At 44.4% G+C, this 22,579-nt stretch overlaps 1 protein-coding gene across 1 annotated transcript; it reads left to right on the forward strand.

The window, feature by feature from the left end:
* Nucleotides 1-234: 234 nt before the first annotated feature.
* TMED7 (transmembrane p24 trafficking protein 7) lies at nt 235-22,379 on the forward strand. The gene is made up of 4 exons (XM_068247210.1): nt 235-349; nt 1,958-2,165; nt 13,091-13,336; nt 20,101-22,379. The coding sequence occupies exons 2-4, from the start codon at nt 1,992-1,994 to the stop codon at nt 20,335-20,337; spliced, it is 657 nt and encodes a 218-aa protein (XP_068103311.1). The 5' UTR covers nt 235-349; nt 1,958-1,991; the 3' UTR covers nt 20,338-22,379.
* Nucleotides 22,380-22,579: the final 200 nt, after the last annotated feature.

Genomic DNA, 22,579 nt, shown 5'->3' on the forward strand with positions numbered 1-22,579 from the left:
CTCCCTCCCCTTCTCCTGTCCACAGACCTGTCCTGCTGTTCATTTCACCCCCGAATGCTTCCGGTAGTAAAATGATCCGAGATTCGGATCAAAGATCCGGATCTCTTCAATGATCCGATTCGAATCATCCGGATCATTGAAAAGATCCGAACTTCCCATCTCTACTGAGCTGCATGCAGGGCCAGCCTCTCCCCCTCCTGTCTGTGTGACACACACGTCTACACTGACTGGGAGCGCTTCCGGGGCAGCAGTCACCGCTTCCGCTTTCCTGTCTCCATCGCCCCAGTCACCCTCCTCCTCCCTGTGTGCCACGCATCGCCTGTCACCCTACATCCGGGAACCTGCCGGGGTAAGTGAGCTGCGGGGGGCTGCCCTATGGCAGGTGCACCGTAAGGCTACAGCCAGTGACACAGGATCGGGGGCTGGGCGCAGCCAGGGGGAAATACAATGGCATTTGTATATGTACAATATATATTACATACATACACAGTATATATATATAACAGCCAATCTGTCGCTGTGAGCCTGCATGGAAAATGGCAGAGTGCTGCTGGCTGATCTCATTATCCTCTTCACACATCTAAAGTGTATCTTTATAGAGCAGAAACTTCAGGACACTGTATCGCCCACTGATTGGGTGACTCTGGGGTCTGCAGCAGTTCTTGTATAGGGTTAGTGCAGTATGTGTGTATTTGCTGCCTGTCTTCATTCAGTTTATTCCACAATGTTGGGAGGGAAGGGATTATATCCAGTCATTTGCAGCCTCAAAACAGACCTGCAGTGGTAGGATATAGAAGCAGTCATCTTAGTTATTTGCTGGCTGTGACTATGATCTGCAGACTCTAGTGGCCTTTTCACCCTCTATACAGTGCATACCATTCTACACTGCTTTTTTAACGCAGAGAATGGTGCAGGCCCAACGCAGAAAATAATATTTGCCTCTTTTTGTCGCAGCAGGTACTTGGACCCGTTCACCCCGGATTAAGTCATTTGGGCACAGGGATCAGCAGCACCAATAATACTTTGTCATAGCCCCTGAACTATTATGCAGATCAGGTGTTTCTGATTGGATTAGAGCCATGCTTGTTTCAGGTGTGAGATCCAGAAACTACTGCAGCCTAAGAGATTAGCTGGATGCCATGCAACTGGTATTGGTAAAAAAGGAAATCAACATGGCAGCATCCATATCCCTCTGACTGCAGGCTAGCAGCACATTCTGTTGCTATTCAGGGGGGGAGTACGGCCAATGGAGTGACACATGAACAGCGTCACACAGTGGGTGGGGGGAATGACAGGCCGATCTGCTAGGTGGAACATTTGTCAACATGTCAGTACACTATACACACTATTTGGCCAATCACAATGCTTTGTGCTGTGGTTGGAGAACTGTTCCCAATGAGGGTTCCTGCTGGGTTCCCTGAAGTAGACTAGCACCAAAAAGTGTTCATATTAATTTATGAGCATGCTTGTTGATCATCAGTGGTGCTATGATGTCATGAAGTGCAGGCTGAGGGATGTAAAATCTCATACACATGCATGTGGACTATCGCCCGCTGGGATTGGTACGCTGTCCCTCAGTTGACAGATTTGGGCCAATTCTGTACAGATGCAACACTAGCTTAGAGACTAGCAACACCTCTGTCACTATGAAATGGAGAGGAGGTGTGACATGCAGTGCACGATGGAGCATCTTCTGTCGTGAAGGGGTCACTAAAGAACCGGCATGCCAGATCCTTAGACAACATTTGGAGCTCCCGTACCCCCACTAGATTCTCTCCTGATATAATATATATATATATATATATATATATATATATATATATATATATATATATATTATTTTTATATGAACATTTGTGTCTTACATGTGCAATAAATTGTGAGTAAAATGCACTTCTCCATAATTACTTGTCATGATGAATAGCAATGCATTGATATGCTCTTTTGTCTTTTGCAGGAGTTGGTTGCTGCTGCACTCTGTGGCCAGTAGAATGCTGAAGATGCTGCAGTATAGGGTGACGTCTAGCTGGGGGGTTTTGTTACTTTTTCTGCTTACTCTGGGATGTGCCACAGCGTCAGAAATCACCTTTGAATTGCCTGATAATGCCAAGCAGTGCTTCTATGAAGATATTACTCAGGGAACCAAGTGTACGCTAGAGTTTCAGGTAAGCTCACCATGGCAGTTCAGTTGTTTCCTTTACATCTTGGTTAGTCTAGTCTCTCTGCTTTGTGTTGTATGAAATATGGTAAAGTTAGATTCAAATGTAGGAGAAACACAAAACTGGCACTAAATGCAGCAGGAATGGATCAACACCACATTGGGCTTACCTGCAGCATGCGCCAATACAAGTCCACAAATTCCAGCAAAAGAAGGAGAAAAGATTGGCACAGCTGCATAAAATACCCTTTATTGTGGCTGGGTAGACACAATGGTTACAGCAGTGGGGGGAAGAAGATGTCTGACAGCTGTTTCGCAGGGCTTAACCCTGCTTCATCAGAGACCTTAGTCATCAGAGTCTCTGAAGAAGCAAGGTTAAGCCCTGCGAAACAGCTGTCAGACATCTTCTTTTCCCCCACTGCTGTAACCATTGTGTCTACCCAGCCACAATAAATGCTATTTTATGCAGCTGTGCCCATCTTTTCTCCTCCTTTTGCTGATATGATGGTAAAGTTAGGTCATAAGTGAGCAAAATTAGTTTCAGCTGCCACCAGTGTACTCTTTTAGTATGTCCCATGAGCACTTCATAAATACTGGCTATTGGTACGGAGCACACAGGAATTTGCCCCATGGCAAGCTCAGCATGCCTTTTGAGAATACCTGTTCAAATGACACTGGAGCATTTGCTCACCTGTGTGGCCTTACCTCACTCCTTCAATTTCTTAAAGCAGACCTGAACTCAGAACTTCCTCTCTGCTCTAAAAAGATAAGCAACAGCATAATAACCTTTAAAAAATAAATATCTTTGTTACAGCTGATACAAATCCTACAATAAAATGTGCACTGTCTACTTTCATGAAAGCAGACATAGGTTTAACATCCTAATGAGGCAGCCAGCTGAGACCGCTAAGAGATCAAATTACAGTTGTGATTTGTCACAGATGAGGGGGGTATCCAGTGCTGTGGAGTTGGTACAAAAATCATCCGACTGCTCAGTTTATGAAACCTCTGACTCCAGGCACCCAAAATATCTTTGACTCCGACTCCTTAGTCCAATACTTACCAGGGCTGTGGATTTGGTACAAAAATCATCCATCTCCTCAGTTTATGAAACCTCCGACTCCAGGTACCCAGAATTGCTCCGACTCCACAGCCCTGGAATTAGGCTAAACTCTAAATACATACAGGCTGCATTTATCCGCCAACTAGCCACCCAATTAACTCTTATGCAAAATGAAATGAGGCTGTCTGTATTGTACTCAACAGTGCCACCCATTAAACAAATGGAGCAGTGGGGCTGGATGTAACTAAAGAAATCCTGACTTTTCAGCTCATGTGCCCCCCAGTGCAGGCCAGGCAAAGTAAAAGCAGGTCTGTGGGGGGATATTCATGAGTACAACATATTGAATGTATGTAGAACCGTTGGCATTTGGCTTTCAGGGCCCCTTACCGATGATGTGGGAGTGCAGGGAGGAAACGGGCACCAATATTTTATGTGTGTGACACTTTTCCATGACTCTGCTGTTTGTGGCTGCAGAGCTTATTGCTACCAGAGGGATGTGATGATTAATGACAATCTGCTGTCTCAATCAGCAGAGATGTAGAGAATCCAGCCTTGCCAGTGCAAACTCTTCCCAGTGATGCCATGCTGCCTCCCTATGGTTTGGTGTCTGGAGTGCACAAAGCACTAACAGGAAAGGCTGCATTTGATGTCCTGAGTTTTGTTTTATTTTGAGTCCACCAAGTAGCAGCTCATTGTAAATAAAGCCAGATAATGTTTGTGCGTATCCATAGTAAATACAGCCCACATTTGCATACAGTTAGTTCTCTGGTATTGATATACCGCCACATACTGTTCAGTTCATATCATACGATCTGTTGCCTTTTGTTTTTCTTCTCCCGAGGTGTGTGTGTAGATTTCTTTTTTTTTTTTAAAGATTCTTTTATTTTGAAAATTTTTTGAACATTACAAACAGAAATGACCAAATGGTCAGTGGTCAACACATACAGCGGCTTACATATAAATCTTATTCTTAAACAGAGATCCAAAGGTTATCCATATCTTATATCAGCAAACAGTCCAATCCTCTTGGGGCTAACATTACTTCACCAGATAATATCCGATATACCTTGGTAGTAGATATAATGAGTACCAATCCGACACATAGATATTGTCTTATGAGTAGTGATCTCCTGAGTGACCTTTTATATAAGTGTCATGTGATGAGTTCAGGTATGTATAATGTAATTAGAGAAGTGCCAGTTGTGGGATGTATAATTTAATCGGAGAGCATAGCTAGGCGTTAGAGAGTAATATTGCAGTGTGGGTAAGTTATTTTTATATCTTCATTAAGATAGTCTCTTTGAGTATAACGGGTCAGACTTGATATCTGTTTAACTACTGAGTTCCGCAGACTCGCAGACAAGACAAACAAGGAGACGAGAAGAGACAAACAAAGACATAATACAAGACAGACGAACCTAGGGACTTCAGCGCGCGCCCAGAGTGGGCCAGGAGAGTCGCCACGCGGGATAAAATTTGGGTAGGCAGATCCCTTCACACCAGAAAAGACTAACATACGAGGCCCTATCCCATATCTCTCAGTTCTCCCCTTTAGCCGACTATCTAAGTATTAAAGATGTGTACCTTGGGGTTTCCTGAAATTCAAACCATCCAAACCAGGTCCTCCAGAATCTCTCATGTTTATCTTGGAGCGTGGCTGTAAGGTCTTCCATTAATCTAATCCGGTCTACTTCCCCAAGCCACTCTCTAATCGTGGGAGGGTCTGTGGACTTCCAGTGTCTAGCCACTAGGGCCCTTGCTGCGTTAACCAGATGTCTAGTCAGTGTCTTTTTATATTTCTTAATAGACCACGTATTGTGGTGTAAAAGGAAAAAGGCTGGGGAGTCCGGAGGTTGGAAGTCTGTCAGTTCGTGCATTATCTCTCTTACCTCGGCCCAATATGGGATAATCCCCCTGCATGACCAAAATATATGCAGTAGCGTTCCAGGCTCCCGCCCGCACCTCCAACACAAATCAGATGTGTTGGGAAACATAACATGGAGCCGGGAAGGGGTCAAGTACCATCTTGTGAATATTTTGTATCCCGCTTCCTGTATTTTCGAGGAGATGGAGGATTTGTGTGAGAATATCAAAATCTTAGTCCACTGCTTTTCACTGAAAGTGATTCCGAGATCTTGCTCCCACCTGTGTTTATAGGTATCGGTCGGTGAGTCAGGGTTGTTTAAGAGCGAGTATAGTAAGGAGATATTGCCCGTCAACTGACCTTCACCTTGACAAATTTGTTCCAAAGTGGATAGGGATCTATTGAAGTTTGTTTTGGTTCCTTGAGATAATAGAAAGTGCTTAAATTGGATCCAGCTCCAATGGTCTAGAGATGGTGAGTTCAGTGTGTGTTGCAGTGATTGGAGCTGTACCCATTCACCATCAGCTAGCAGATGGCACGCTCTCAACTTTGGCCCTAGTTTCCACTTAGCATAACTCCTAGGGTGCAATCCTTGGGGAAAAGCAGGGTTTCCAAGGATGGGCAGTAGGGGAGAGGGCCATGGAGAAATGGGAGGGGACTGTCTATACTTGGCGAATGTTTTGACAGTATGAGAGATCATGGCTGCCGCAGGGTCTTTTATTGGATGTGATTGAGCAACCCAGAGGACATTGGTTAGAAGGCCAGAGGTTATTTCGTCCTCCATACTCGCCCATCTTTTACTGTCTGAGTGTCTATGCCAGTCTATGACACGCGTTAAAATGGCAGCTGTATAGTAAAGTTTGGGGTCAGGTACTGCCATCCCTCCCAATTCCTTTGGGGCTGTTTGAATAGAATATTTCAATCTGGGTTTTCTGCCACTCCATATGAATCTAGAGAAGGCCCGGGTGAGAGATCTGAGGTATTTAGAGGACAGTGGTATCAGAAGGGTCTGAAAGAGATAGAGCACTCGTGGCATGATTGTCATACTGTTCAGTTCATATCATACGATCTGTTGCCTTTTGTTTTTCTTCTCCCGAGGTGTGTGTGTGTAGATTTCAAGCTCTACTCACAATAAGGAGCTACTAGATGGTGTCTTTCAAGCTCGGACACTGTACATTGCTGCTGATTAATGCAATTTTATTGTAATATACAATAAAACTATTGCAAGTCTGAACAAGGGCTTCAATAAGATTAAATTGTAAGTCTTGCAGAGCACTGATATGTGTAGCATTTCCATTTAAAATGCAATGTCACTCTTTACTGGGCTGTGGAGTCTGTTCAAAAATCATCCAACTCCAACACCTCAGTTTATGAAACCACCGACTCCAACTCCAGGTACTCAAAATTGCTCCGACTCCTCAGCCCTGCTTATAGACGAGGTGCTTCTGCCATTACTGATAACGGTACCAGTGGAATTATAAAGCACTAGAGTCATTAGTGAAGGCTTTTTCTTTTGTAACACACAAAGGACCCCTTTGGCGGATAACATATGAAAGGTCAGCTTACAGCATAACACTGTGCAGCTTTTCATTCCACAACTTTATGCACACTTCACTCTTATGACTTGATCCTTCTGTACTTGTGTCCCTCACCCAATATCTCTGTTTTATGAATACCTCATCAGTTCTTTTTATAATATTATGCCTGATGGAAGGACAAGTGTAATTACACATGCTCAGAAAATCTCTTTGCAGGCAGAGGGATGAACATCAAGAGTTTGATGGCCACACAGCTTTGCACTACATTGAGCAATGGTTGAACAGTGCTTAATAAAATTCTTCCTCAATGTAATGGTGATTGAGGCCTGGTTCTTACTGTGAACTGCAATTTTGAAGGAATGAGCGATTTTTCAACACTTCTTCTATCGCAGTCATTCCAAAAATGCTGCCTGCAGAGTGATTGCACTTTAATGCAATGATGAAGTGGGACCACCCTATAGCAGTGTTCTCCCCAGAATTTTTTTCCAGCCGGGTGGCTTGAAAATGTAGCCGGGTGGCATGTAAAACTGACCGGGTGGGGAGAGATGAGAGAATGCCAGACTGGTGCTTCTGTGCGCAACTCTGCTTATAGCATAGGAGGAGGTGAGCTGATAACAGCCGGGTGCTCAACAAAACTATCCGGGTGGAGCACCCGGCTAAAAGAGCCTGGGGAGAACACTGTATAGGGTTCCACTGTACTAGCGTTTTGCCAAACGACCGGCAATCAGTAAGCTTCTTGAAAGTTCTAGTATAAACTAGCCTTAAGTGAGCAGTGTGATTAAAGGGATACTGTAGGGGGGTCGGGGGAAAATGAGCTGAACTTACCCGGGGCTTCTAATGGTCCCCCGCAGACATCCTGTGCCCGCGCAGCTGCTCACCGATGCTCCGGCCCCGCCTCCGGTTCACTTCTGGAATTTCTGACTTTAAAGTCAGAAAACCACTGCGCCTGCGTTGCCGTGTCCTCGATCCCGCTGATGTCATCGAGCGCACAGCGCAGGCCCAGTATGGTCTGTGTCTGCACAGTACACTCCTGGGGACATCAGCGGGAGCGATGACACGGCAACGCAGGCGCAGTGGTTTTCTGACTTTAAAGTCAGAAATTCCAGAAGTGAACCGGAGGCGGGGCCGGAGCATTGGGGAGTGGCTGGGCCAACACAGGATGTCTGCGGGGGACCATTAGAAGCCCCGGGTAAGTTCAGCTCATTTTCCTCCGACCCCCCCCCCCCCCCCCCCCTACAGTATCCCATTAAATAATCCTATTGATTTTATGTTCTTCTTGCACTTGGATTGAACAGCTTTGCTCCTGAATCTCACATGACCCTGTCCACCTGTGGTATATAAGGTGTGCTCATGAGGCGCTGGCTGGGCCAAGACACTAGCATCACTCAGACATTAACATTCATCTGTCTGGCTTGCATGTTGCTGTTTGAACTTGCTGAACATTCACGCCTACATTGTCTCATTAGATGAGCTGGCATCTATTTCATTTCTTAGCGACAGTCTTGTATCTGTGTAAATCCAACCAGTACAACTGGTTTGCAGACTTATGGAACCATTCATTACTTGTTGTGCTTGCTAATACCTGTGCTTATTTCTGTTAAACTAATACAGTTTCTGCTACAGTTTCTGACACTTCTGAGTCTGTCGGCTTTCATTTATTACACGCTATTTTCCCTTTCCAGTACTGTATTTATACCTCATACTTTAAGAAACCTATTATCATGTAGTAAGGGCTGGTTCACACGGACACTTGGCGGTTTACCGCCAAGCGTTCGGGACTCGTCGGCTAAATGCTCCCATTCAAGTGAATGGGAGCGTTTAGCATTGCGCGATTGCTGTTGATTGCTTAAACGCGGCGCTCCAATTAACTGCGTCGTTTCAGCCGGGCCTTAGAAGCTGCATGCGGCGTCCATGGCCACCTAGCCGCCGTGGCTTCATGTCCCCTTGTGGCTTCCGGCCGCTCGATGCCGCCTGCTGTTCGTGTGAGCCAGCCCTTAAGTTGTGTTAAGACACCATGTCGCTTTCTTAAAGCCACCATCTACCTAGTACCTCATAGATGGAGTTGAGGAGTTGTAGCAATTTTGGGTACCTGGAGTTGGTGGTTTTGTGAACTCCACAGCCCTGGTAAGTATTGGACTTCGGAGTCGGAGAAATTTTGAGATCCTGGAGTCGGTTTCATCAACTAAGTAGTCGGGAGTCGGATGATTTTTGTACCAACTCCACAGCCTTTTACCCACCAGTATTGTACATTTATCAACAAGTGACCCCCACTTTGTATAACTGTTGCATAGATTTCTTTGTGCGCAAAAGAAATATAATATGTTAGATTTTTTTTTTCTCTTTTTATAAATGCATTATTGTATTTAGATTATTATACTGCTATGGTGGACTTATGTTAAAAGTAGAACTCTAGTTAATATAGCATTATATATTCTTTTCTGTTAAAAATAATTTGAAGTAGCAGTACCCCCACTTTGAACTGTCACAAGTGGTTATTTCCATATAGCTACGTATGCATGTTAGGTTAACATCATTTGCAACGAACGACTGACAAACGATAAATCGTACAAATAATTTGAAACTGGCACTGAACGACCTCATAAGATACCAATGAAAGATGATTCCTGGTCATGTTCACCGGTCCAATTTGCTAGATGTTTTTGGGAGATAGTTGAGCTTCATAGTAAATGGTCATAGAAGTTGACAGATGCTGAAAGACCTGTTCTCTAATTGAACATAACGAGGCATCTGTGAACGGTTGTTCTTCCAGTAAAACAGTCTTTTCTATATAGGGTAAGTGAAAGGTAATCCCTGCCATGGTCATAGTCTAGTGCTGTATGTGGCAAGCACCGATTGAGGGAAAATAATGACGTGCTATGACCCAGGCACTCCTGCACACACAAGTGTCTTCAAATCCCAATACTTCAGCGAGTCAGCACAGTCTTCAGTATGAATAGCTCTTTATAAAATCATGATGTTGGCTGTATACAGCGACAGCCCCGCTGTTTCGGACTGAGTGTCCTTTTTCAAGCAGTGCAGAATAATATCAATGGAACCAGATAAATATCCCTTAATACCCCTTAGCTCCAAAGAGCAACCAATCTTATTGGTTGTTTTTAACAGCTAAGGGGTATTAAGATATGTCTATCTGGTTTCATTAAATTACCATAATCTTTTTGAGATGTGGGAGGGAACCTACACAAACAGGCCGAGCATGCATGTTCCATGTAGATAGTGTCCAGGCCCAGATTTGAACCTAGGACTCTAGTGCTGCAAGGCAAGAAAGGTCTCCATTATTCCTCCCACATCATTGGGTTTTGCAGAAGGTGTCTTTGCTTTTGATTCTGGAGTGCTACTTTACATGCAGGAGTATGGCCCCAAACCCATCAGTAATTCTCCTCTAGCACATGCCCAGCAGGATGAGAACCTGTCCTGCGGCAGTTTACACTAAAAGACTATACTGTTAAGCAGCCCATACACTCAGCCGATTTTCTGGCCGACCGATCGATCCCGATCGATCGATCGATCAATCGATTGCAAATCGGTTGGCCAATCGACCGATCGACGGCCGATTTCGATGGATTTCCATCGAACTTGCAGGGTGGAAAATTTAGGTCGATCTGATGAGATTGCTTATCAGTTTGCATTGGCCTTAATGGAAATCTGATGGCAAAAAAATGCCATCAGATCAAATTTCAATAGATTTCAAACTGAAATCTATTGGAATTCTATCCTGGTAAAAAATGTTCTAAAAACGCATCAGATAGATCATCAGATGCATTTCTTATCTATCTGCTGCCAATCTGACGAGTGTATGGGCACCTTTATTAGAAATGGTTAGTGAGATGCAGCTTGAACATGGCCCAGTCAAAATAAACAGGAATGTTATTTGATTGGTCCAGTTCAAGCTGCATACAATTTGCACGAAAGCCAAAATTATTTGCATCTCATTGTCCACCAGGATTGAATAAAGACATGAACAAAACCGTTCATTGGACATCGATAAATGCTATAATAAAGCAAATAAAGAACTGCTTTCCCCTTCAGACATACAAGTGTGGTGACACTGCTGAAAGACTGCTACTCTGCTGTGTTATCTGCTTAATGCACCTTGTTAGGAAATGCTGTCATCTCCTGTTGCACAGCTGTGGTTTATATTCTGCTGGCTTTTATTTGTACCTCACAATTTGCCTTCCTAACCCACATCATTTGCAAGCATTCAGCTTCTCATGATACTTCTATTCACAGCAGTGAGTGACTATGCAAATCACTCCTTTATGTCCCTGAAAAGCCAGATATTCGTTTATAACTGCTGGCTATAGCAGAGCTAAATCCTGATTATTTTACAGTGCTGTATAATTCAACTCATAGATGGCTGCTTTGGGCAGTTTTGCCTTCATTAGTACATGGTATAGATAAATACGGGTTTCATAAAATACTCTTTGGTCCATTATAATTCAGTTAACCATTTCTTGGAGAATGGGGCATTTAGAAAAGTCCAACTATTCCGCTAAAGCACGCTGGAACCTGCTCCATCGTACACCACATAACATCCCTTCCTCATAGCCATAGACTTGGGCTATGGCAGAGCAGGCTGTATGTTCAGCCCTTGGCATAGGGCATGTGTTATGTGCTGCGCTTAGCAGAGCAGTGCGTATGTACAGCGCTCGGCTCCTGACCTGTCACCCGAGGGATCAAGTCCTGATGCTCTCAGGCAACAAGCGTTGTGATCAGACAATATACTCTCTGAAGTGTTGCAGAAGATGTCACTGCTATAGAAATACAAAAGAAATAAAAAAGAAACCTAATAGCCCCTGTGCAAGCAACTGATAAGAAACGCTTCTGTCTGATGGAGCCTGTTTCTCCTGTCAGACAGAAATAACTGCAGAGTAAAGCTGGGTACACATGTTACAATTTAACTCGTCAATCTCATGGGAATCAGATAATTTCCAGTTGGATTCCAATCAATATCACAATAATTTTTTTGGGTAGTTGTCAAAGAAAAATCAATCGCGTTATCGATCGGGAACAATTTGGATGTCCACACATGATGCAACTTATCTGATCACTAATCGATCTGATGGAAAATTGTACCGTGTCTATGACGCTTTAAAAGGTCCTCAGACAGCTGTTATAAAATGATTGTACGTTGGTGACAAACAGTCATGCATTTCAAGACCTGCCTACTTTGTCAATATTTCCTTATCATTATTAGCTCTTTAGCAATACCCGAGTTATGCCTGTCCATCTGGATATTGTTATACTGTGTAGTGAGCTGATCATCACCTGTATTATACATGTAGTAGATACAGAGCAGTTTATTACATATTCGCAATTAGAGTAAAGAAAGTTTTACCTTCAGTGAAAGCCACAAGCTAAAGAAATCAATTATTTGAGAAATGCAGGCCACTGAATGGATATGCAAATAAAGATCAGCCCTACCTTTTTTACCAAGCTTTCTCCATTCACCCTCTGGAAAGCGGAACCTGAACTCAGAACTTCTCTCTGTTGCAGCTGATACAAATCCTGCATTAAATGTGCAGTGTGTCTACTTCCTGCTCTCATGCAAACAAACATAGGGTTAACATCCTGTGTTTACAAGTTAGTTGCTGTGCTGAGGCAGCCAGCTGGGAAATCAAATCACAGTTGTTGGTCACAGATGAGAGGGCATTAGACAGGCTAAACTCTCTAAATACATACAGGGTTCATTTCTCTCTATTTTACTTCTGTCCTGTGCAAGAGTTCAGGTTCACTTTAATTCACTAGTATGTTCATTTTGATATCCAATAACATACACTGTATTTTTCACTCTATATTTCGTTCCTTCGGCCCAGGTTTCTGACAGGTTTGCTTTAAAGCCAATTTAAACTTAAAACAGGTGGGTTGTCATGCGTAATGACTGTCACCTGTAGGGACTGAGTGCTGTGCCGATGGGTCTCTCGGTAACAGAGAAGCAATGGCTTCTGTTGCAATGGAGGGAAGAGGAGGGATGACAAAGTGGCTTCCAGCAGGCGGACTACGATATGCTTGTGCAAGATAATCCAGTTCTTTGCATGCTAGATTCTCATCCTAAATGGCTCTCAACTAGGAGCACATATTGCGGTGCTGCTGGGTGGTGCCGCAAATAGTAAAATATCACTAATTGAGGTTATAGATATTTTACTATATACTACCCTAATCCTCAACCCTCAATTCTTGATGACTAACCCTAACTGGTAGTAAGTGCCTATCCCTAAACTCGGCCACTGAAACTACTGATGGCTACAACTCTGGCAGTCATTTGTGAATAATGGCTTTTACACGCTGTGTGAATGGTGAATGGCACAAAACTAATAATGAACGTTATTTGCATTATTGATTACAGAATACTTTTACAACATTTAGAGAGAAATGTCTGAAAAGTAAACTACAATTTTAATTGCTATGCTTTTTAATACATATCAATGTTTTCCTTCTCTGCACATTAGGTGATCACAGGTGGCCATTATGACGTTGATTGCCGGCTAGAAGACCCAGATGGTATAGTGCTGTACAAGGAGATGAAGAAACAATATGACAGCTTCACCTTCACAGCCTCCCGTAACGGAACCTATAAGTTCTGCTTCAGCAACGAGTTCTCCACTTTCACCCACAAGACCGTCTACTTTGACTTCCAGGTTGGGGAAGATCCTCCACTGTTCCCCAGTGAGAACAGAGCCACCGCACTGACTCAGGTAGGTCCCCTGTGAGAACAGAGCCACCGCATTGTCTCAGGTAGGTCCCCAGTGAGAACAGAGCCACCACACTGGCTCAGGTAGGTCCCATGTGAGAACAGAGCCGCCGCAGTGTCTCAGGTAGGTCATCTGTGAGAACAGAGCCACCACACTGACTCAGGTAGGTCCCCTGTGAGAACAGAGCCACCACATTGTCTCAGGTAGAGTTCCCCAGTGAGAACAGAGCCACCGCACTGACTCGGGTAGGTCTCCAGTGAGAACAGAGCCACTGCACTGACTCAGGTAGGTCCCCAGTGAGAACAGAGCCACCTCTCTGGTAGGATAAGTAGACTTCAGACTTGGACTTCCTTTAAGGTGGCGATTTTTCGTGGTGATCAGCCATACGATTTCTATAATTATTGGATGAAAATCAGTGCCGCAACAAGCATGCCTAATGGTCTATTCAACCAAGCATGTTGGAAAATCTTGTGCCGACTTGGTCGATCAGGTGTGCGTCACGGGTAATGGTGTGGGATATCTGGATGACCGCGATGGAACCCCTGGTTTCCCCCCCCCCCCCCCCATGTGATGTCACACGCGCTCCACATGCTATATGCACGTGGGTCACCAATTCGGGAGGGACACTAGTGACAGCAGCAGACTGGTGAGATATTTTAATGCACACAGGAGGGGGGCCATCGATGGAGGTGGTGGATATGGCATCACAAGGCCGATCCTTGAAAGATTTCCTGCTGGAAGCGATTGGGAATCGGCCTGCGGTGTATGGGGAGCCAACAGATCTCTCTCTCTCTGATCAGATTCAATTAGAGCAAGATCTGTCTTTTGGTCGATCTGCCCATACATCGATAGATGTATGGGCACATTTATAGTCCACACAGTTTTGAGTTGTGAAGAAAACAGTTTCCTGAAATTGAGATGATAAACTGTTGGTTTTTTTTTTTACAGAACAGTGGTTGTGTATATTTTTCTCTATTGGTCCATTCATGTTCCTGCATGCATTTTAAATACCATATTTTTGGACCATAAGACATTCTGACCATAAGACACACCTAGGTTTTAGACAACAAAAACCATGGGGAAAAAAATATATAGTAAACCAGGTGCATACGTGGTGCAGGTGCATCTTGTGGATCTTCTCCCCCCCCCCCCCCCAATTATGTTCCCCTTGTACTTCTTGTGTTCTCATCTGTCCCTCCTTTGTCCTCTTCTGTCCCTCCTTTGTCCTCTTCTGTCCCTCCCCTGTCCTGTTGTGTCGTCCTCTGAAGTTCCGTCAGAAACACAGGCTTACTTGTGAGAGTGGACACTATTGGAAGTGGTGACTCCTTCCTTTTGCCAGTACTTTTTAGAATATTCCCTTACGACTTGCCGAGCCGCCCCTTAAAGGGAACCTAAACTGAGGATATGGATTTTTCCTTTTAAAATAATACTAGTTGCCTGAATCGCCTGCTGATCCTGTGTCTCTAATACTTTTAGCTACAGCCCCTGAACAAGCATGCAGGTCAGGTGCTCTGACTGAAGTCAGACTGGATTAGCTGCATGCTTGTTTCAGGGTGTGATTCAGCCACTATTGCAGTCACAGAGATCAGCTGGACTGCCAGGCAACTGGCATTGTTTAACAGGAAACATCCATATCACTCTGAGTTAAGGGTCCCTTTAAGACCCAACAAGCCATCCATCTGTTCCCTTAAGTTCCGCTGAGACTGCCATCCGTTCCCTTAAAGAAAACCAGAGAGAAACAAACATAAAAGATTTATGCATACCTGGGGCTTCCTCCAGCACCATCCATGGGAATGGGGCTGGAGGAAGCCCCAGGTATGCATAAATCTTTTGTTTGTTTCTCTCTGGTACACTTTAAGACCCGCCGAGCCGTCCATCCGTTCTCTTAAGACCCGCTGATACCTCCATCCATTCCCTTAATACCCGCCGAGCAGTCCCCTTAAAGAGAACCTGTAACAAAAAACGTTCCCCTGGGGGGTACTCAACTTGGGAGGGGGAAGCCTTAGGGTCCCAATGAGGCTTCCCCCTCCCCTGTAGCTGCAGGCAATCCAGCACTGGCTCTCCCGAAGTGTCTGGCAATCCTACCTCAACAAGCCTGATAAGCACTGATTTAATTACCTTTCCTGGCTCCAGTGGAAGCACTGTTGCGGCTTTTCGCATGGAGATAGGCGAAAATAGCCGATCTCTGTCGGGTCCGCTCTACTGCGCCTGCGCTGGAGCCAGTAAGGAAAATACTTAAATCCCAGCTGTTCGGGGAGCTTTATCGCCGCCGCCGTGGGACCGAGGAGGTCAGGGGAAGCCTCAATAGGATCCGGAGGCTTCTCCCACCCGAGGTGAGTACTCCCCAGGGGAGGTTTTTTGTTTTTTTATTGTTACAGGTTTTCTTTAAAGGACTTTTTTTTTTTTTTTTTTTTTTTTTTTTTTTTTTTACTCACCTGGGCCTTCTTCCAAAGCTGCAATGATGGCGACCTGCCAGCAGGGTCAGCTCTTCTGCGCCTGCGCAGTCCACATCATCTGACGTGTACTACGCCTGCACAGTAGTTGTGCGCAGGCGCAGTACCCACCATATGACGTGGAGCGGGGACACAGGAGGACTGGGGCTGCGGCGAGGGACTGAGACGGCTGAGAGGGGCTGGAAAAAGCCCTAGGTGAATTAAAAAAAAAAAAAAAAAAGATTATATATTTTGCCTTGGAAGGCCTTAAAGACCCGCTGAGCCATCCCAACTGTTACCGTGCTCAAAGCAGAATGCGGCTCCAATCATCATTCACTAGACACATGCCAGCCAATCAGCGGCTGGAACTTGAGCCGCCAATCACAGCTGCTCTGTATGCTGACAGGATGTGATGGTCTCTCCTGCGGAAGCATGGATCTGGCATTGGGGCCAATCACTGCGTTTAAGCTCGGCGGGTCTAAGGGAACGGATGGACTGCTCGGCGGGTCTTAAGGGAATGGATGGACTGCTTGGCGGGTCATAAGGGGACTGCTCGGTGGGTCTTAAAGCGGACCCAAACCAAACATTTTTTATAATTCAAAATATTTAGTTGCACCACTCTGACACATACAAAGATAAATAAACACTCCTTCAAGCCTATGAGCATTTCAGTGCATGCTTTTCACCCTTCTCTTTTCATAACTAGGGTTATACAGGTGGCAGCCATTACTTTTGAGCCTAGTAGGAGGTTTTAGATCATGGGTGTGTTTATCTTTAGCTACCCTCCCTCATAGGGGAGTCGTCTATGTGAAATCTCACACAAGCTGAGATCACCTCCCCTGTGACATCATCAGTAGCAGCCTGTGTTTTGTTTTTTATCTCCTCCACCAGTCTGCCGGATTCTGTCCCGGCAATATGAAAGGAAGGGAGTGGTTCCTCCAATAAATGTAAAATATTTTATATTTGTCATCATGCAGCTGAAAAAAGGCTGCTATTTATTATAAGTTAGAAAATAGATTTTATTTCTGAAATCTTCTATTTTTAATTTGGGTCCACTTTAAGGGAACGGATGGACTGCTTAGTGGGTCTGAAGGGAGTATTCTTAAAAGTACTGGCAACGGAGACAGAGGAGGACAGAGGGAGCAGCAGGGATAGCACTTGTGAGGGGACAATTTTGTAACCGGTGGAATTGTTGTGTTCAGACCATGGGATGCACTGACTTTCTCCCCCCACTTTTGGGGGATAAAAAATGCTTCTTGTGGTTCGAAAATACGGTAATGACTTTGGGACTGTTTGCTCTGGAGATTAGATATCCCAGAGTCTTCTGCACTAAACAGCATAGCTCAGAGGGGAGAGGCTAGCAGAGAGCATTTGTGCTGATATATTTCATCCCAGACACTGGAACAGATTTATAAAGCAAGTCTAGAACAGAAATTGATCATTATTTATTACAGATCCAACTGCTCCTTGTTTACTGTGTCGAAAGATATTAAATGATTTTCCTCGTTTCACAGCCTTCTTCCAGTGCTTTTGGAGAGTTTACAAACAGGCTTCTAACTGTTGTGTACAGCTGGCCATACACTTACAGATTGCCACCCAATTGGGAAAAAACAATGGACTCCCCTCTGAAAGGAATTGATTCCTGCCACACAGGGCTCATCAATTTCCTATAGATTCCAGCAGATCGAACTGCAACATTGCACTGTTTGAGACAGTGCAAGGCTATGGGCTATCCAATCAGTTACCAATCTTGCCCCACCCTGTTCAACCTAGATTTTCCTTCCAGTCTGATCAATACTTTTGATGGATTTTTTTTTTTGGTCAACATAAAACAAAATCTGATTGATCAGATGTTTTGAGGGAATCTATTTCCAGCAGATGTATCTAATTTGCAAGGAATTGAATGACACATTGATGAGTATATGGGTAAGAAATGGTGTGTGTGTGTGTGCGTGCGTGCGTGCGTGCATTTTACTTGGAGCATTGCTGTTTCTATACAGCTGAAAAGAGAAGTCATGAATTCAGCTGTGCAGCTATAGTAAATCTCTCTGCTGTGCAACTGAATTGATAAATATCCCCTTTTTTGCAAAAATGTTGAGGAATTTTTCCAGTGTATTGTACAACATAATGCTTTAGGGGAGCTCATCTATAATTGTATTAGCAGGAGCACGCTAAATAACCATTTAACTATATAATAATAATATACATATAAGTACACCGGCAGCTACTATGACTATTACAAAATGCTCAAACCATAAGTAACAAATAAATACAGGGCTTGATATAAATATAGTGGCTGGATGGTGTAATGGTTAAGGGCTCTGCCTCTGACACAAGAGACCAGGGTTCGAATCTCGGCTCTGCTTGTTCAGTAAGCCAGCACCTACTAAGTAGGAGACCTTAGGCAAGTCTCCCTAACACTGCTACTGCCTATAGAGCGCATCCTAGTGGCTGCAGCTCTGGCGCTTTGAGTCCGCTAGGAGAAAAGCGTGGTATAAATGTTATTTGTCTTGTCATTCATCAAGCTGTGCTGCTTAATGAGAGTAGCAGGAGCTCAGCACTTACGCACGCTCCTTGTGACTGACGACTGCTCCACTCGTCCCACCCTGAGCCCCGGCGGGTCCAGTGGCTTTAATGGACATGATCCCAGCGCTTTGATTGGCCCAATAGGCTGCCTCTCACTTGACAGGCAGCCAATTGGGCCAATCAACGTGCATAGCATGCGCTGAGCTTGCGCTCCTCTCATTAAGCTGCACTGCTTTAGCAGTTGATGAATCAAGCCCTTACTGTATTAAAAATACCCCACCTAGGAACCCTCTAACTGTAGAGAGTGCTGTCCCAACTCCCTAGAGCGGTCACATCCACTTAAGGGGGCCATATACTAGCCGACCAACCAATCGACAATCCAATTCATTTATTATAATTGAATTCGATGAAAATTGGTGCTGCCAAGTGCATGCCCGACCGACAAAGCGACCAATTTCAGAACAGAAATTGGCTGCACGGTCGACCGTGCATGCTGGAAATTTTCGGGCCGAAGTTGGTTGGTCGGGAGCGTGGCGGTACGGCAGCCGAATTGCGAACGAGCGACGATACGACAAAACCCCTGCCGTCGCAATGTATAAATGTGTGTAGTGCGTTTATACATTACCTGTCCGGTGTCAGCCTCCACGCAGTTTCCGTCCATCTCGCCGAGTTCCGCATACACAGCGGCGGTGCTATGTCTGACGTCACGAAGGCGCATACCGTCTGACATCAGACACTATGCGCCGCTAGCGTGTATGCGGCTTACCGGCGAGATGGACGGATGGACCCGGCAAGCTGCTACAGGACAGGTAATGTATAAATGCTCTATACTACATACATTTATTCATTTTGGGAGCAGCGGTGGGGCGGACGCGGCGGCTCAGCCGATTCCCTGATTATTTCATGCTGAAATCAGACGGGAATCGGCCTGTAGTGTATGGGCAGATTTGACTAGAGACAAATTTTATCTCTAATCAGATTCGATTAGAGATAAAGTTGTCTCTTGGTCGAATCTGCCCATATTCGTTCTAATGTATGGGCACCTTAACCAATCATCACCCTTCAACCACACAGTTGCATAGTTTGTTCTCTTTGACAGAGACATAGATGATCACATGTTGGTGGTCATCCTTACTGCCCAAACATTTTCATTGGTACGTGTCCTGATTTCAGAGATTTCTCTTGCATGTTGCTGTTTCCTAATATAGTTACTAGTATAAGAAGTAGTCATTGGCATAAAAAAATTCTGAAGCTGGTGGTTTTGGCGCCCAGCGCTAATCACCGAAGTGGGGTGTCACTATAGCACTAATGCTATACTGTAGTGCGCACCCCGCCCAATGGTAATTTGGGGGTTTGGCAATCGTCGGACCCCAAATTACTTCTCCCTCCCTGCTATGACTGGAAGGGGTTTAAGTAACACCGCCGGTAATTTGAGCAGCAGAGGGGTGAGCCGTCATTTGGCTCACCTTGCGTCCCACCTCACCGGCGGAAGCACTAAACATACGTAAACATTGTCCCAAAAGGCAATACTTGGGGAGGGAATTAAATGTAGCCAGTCAGCTTCTCCTGCCACCCAAAAAAGGCTGCCACTCACTGATTGATCCAAGTCTGGCCAGAATGTCTTGTGCGCTCAGAATCTGAGGGTGAGATCAGTAATGGATTTGACAGAAATCTGAAGTGGATCAGTGACTTTGTACATATATACATGTGTTTATATACAGTACATTTTTATTTTTTATATTCTTATAGAAATGATAGCAGTTGATAAATATGAACATGATCTATTAATTTTATTCTCCCTAAAAACAGATGGAATCTGCATGCGTGTCAATCCATGAGGCCCTGAAGTCGGTCATCGACTACCAGACGCACTTCCGTTTAAGGGAGGCACAAGGCCGCAGCCGAGCAGAAGATCTGAACACGAGGGTAGCCTATTGGTCTGTAGGAGAGGCCCTCATCCTTTTAGTTGTGAGCATTGGACAGGTGTTCCTGCTCAAAAGCTTCTTCTCTGACAAAAGAACCACAACCACACGCGTTGGATCCTAACCCATATTCTCCAGGATGCTTGATTTTTCATGACACACTGTTTGCCCAAATGCAAGTTTATTTCTTCCCTATTACCTGTAGATAAAAGACTGTATATATTGGTAAAGCATTGTTTTACTTTTTTTTTAACTCCACTTTATCAGACCTTTGGAAAAAAAAAACTGGAGTTTTCCCCCCAAAAATGGTTTGTTTTAAGGAAATTGTGGGTGGCTTTGGGACATTGGAATAATTTAAATATGATGTCAGCCATGTACATTTACTGTAGACTTTCTTCTAAAGTTTTTGTTTTTTTTCTTCCCTGAGTTTAATATTTGAGAAGTCTTTGAATAGTGCCACTAGCACTCTTTGGCAAGTGTGCGTTGTACTATAGGAAGAGCATGATGCTAATGGCTAGTTAGTACTAGCTGAATATCTGTACATTTTGTAGTTTTGTTTACGTTTTCCTCTTATGGGAGAATTTTTACACATAAGACACACAAGCCACACACTTTCTCAGAGACACATACGCACACCCACCCAACACAAGCCCAATGATGTTCACTTTGGTTGGACTGTCCGAAATGTGTGTGCTAATAAAATAACATTAATAGTAAATTTGGTTCTGCATTTGGCCTCCCCATTTACAATTATATGATTTTTGGCTTGCATTCTGCATGCTGTATTTTTTTTTCCAGGTTGCTTAGTAAGCAGAGGTGAAGGAAAAGCCCACTAAATAGCTTTTTGGTTGATGTGGTCATGTGGCACAGTATGACTGCTTTCTTATGCACCAGCCGTGCAATTAAAATTATCCACCTCTGCACACACTCTGTCTCCGTACCCTACATGTTAAGGAGACTGCTATAGTGTACTGGAAGCAGAGAGAAAGTCTGTATCAAGCCACAGTACTTGGCACAGGAGTTTTTGGAGCCAGCGGCCCTTCCTGGTTAGGAGATAGTGCTTGAATAACGTCACTGAAAGCCCAACTACTCTTTCTATTGTTTTTGTTTAAGAAGTGAGCGACCCAGAAATTGAGGACTACTGTACGTGAATATAGTGTGGTTGAGGGAAGGGGTGGTTAAGTGTTAAGTTAGATGGGGAAAAAAAAACATGAAACTGGGCTTGAATTCCATTTAAGCAGGAAGCACTAATGGTCATCACTGTGGATGATCTCCATTGTTCTAGTGATTTAGCACAGCTGTTGTTACTTTTTTTTTCCCATGCTTCCATGGTGACTTTTTTGTTGACTAGAACTCTGAATTAAATTTAATAAGAACCTGCACCATATTCAGCTGTTTGAGAAGGGGGGGATAAACCATTTGAGTTATATAAAAGATTGTTTGGAGTCACAAGCTGGTTAAAGAATACAGTAAGCCTAAAGCAAAGAAAAAAGATACCTAAGGAGAGGGAAGGCTCTGAGTCCTATAGGGCCTTCCCGTTCCTCTCCTGGTCCCCTCATTCCAGCGCTGTCACCCCTGTTGGCTGTCTCCGACCGATGGGTCAAGAGACTGCACTCTTCCACCACAGGATGCTTCAGAAGTTTTCAGGAGCCCGAGTGCTCCCAAAGACGGGTGGCTCTGTAGTTTGCATGCGCCTGCACTCTCTCTAGCGCACTCGCGCATGCAGAGCACGTAGCCGCCCATCGTCAGGAGTACTCGGGCTCCCGATGCCTTCCAAAGCCTCCCGCAGTGGGAGATTTTAACAGGGGAGACAACGCTGGAACGAGGGGACCTTGAGAGGAACGGGAAGGCACAATAGGATCCCCCCTCCCCCCCTCAACTATGTGCAGCTGTGCATCTCCCCCTAGCATATGTTCGGGTTGCAGGTAGAAGGAAGCATTCCACTCAGTATGGATGAGTTTGTGTTACTATTAAATAATAGAAATAATTTTATTCTAATGAATTATTCCTGTGTGAAGTTTTCTTATTTTGATGTGGCTATCAGCAGTTTGAGAAATAAGGGGGATAAATTATAATTCCTCTGTTAGGTGGGATTTTCAAGCAGCCCTACATTTTACACCTAATTCATATACAGGAAAGAAATAAAATGATTAAAACCATATAAAAGTCTTGTTTCATTTTGTCTGTTCTTATCTGCTGTGCTTGCAGCGTAATTTGTACATATGGTATTTTCTAGCTTGTAGACCTAGAAATGCACAGATGTTTTGTGCATTAGCGGTAATTACATAGCAAATAACGACACTGACTTTGCATTGTTGCTATATACCAGCTTTTCTCAACCTTTTTACCCTGGAGGAACCCTGTAA

This window comes from Hyperolius riggenbachi, chromosome 1, assembly GCF_040937935.1.
Source record: "Hyperolius riggenbachi isolate aHypRig1 chromosome 1, aHypRig1.pri, whole genome shotgun sequence".
In the NCBI taxonomy this organism is placed as follows: domain Eukaryota; kingdom Metazoa; phylum Chordata; class Amphibia; order Anura; family Hyperoliidae; genus Hyperolius; species Hyperolius riggenbachi.

Excerpts from the sequence above, each read along its gene's own strand:
- TMED7 (XM_068247210.1), top strand. The coding sequence starts at position 1,992 with ATGCTGAAGATGCTGCAGTATAGGGTGACGTCTAGCTGGGGGGTTTTG. Across the intron at positions 2,166-13,090 it reads AGTGTACGCTAGAGTTTCAG|GTGATCACAGGTGGCCATTA; the intron begins GTAAGCTCACCA and ends TCTGCACATTAG. Across the intron at positions 13,337-20,100 it reads GAGCCACCGCACTGACTCAG|ATGGAATCTGCATGCGTGTC; the intron begins GTAGGTCCCCTG and ends CCCTAAAAACAG.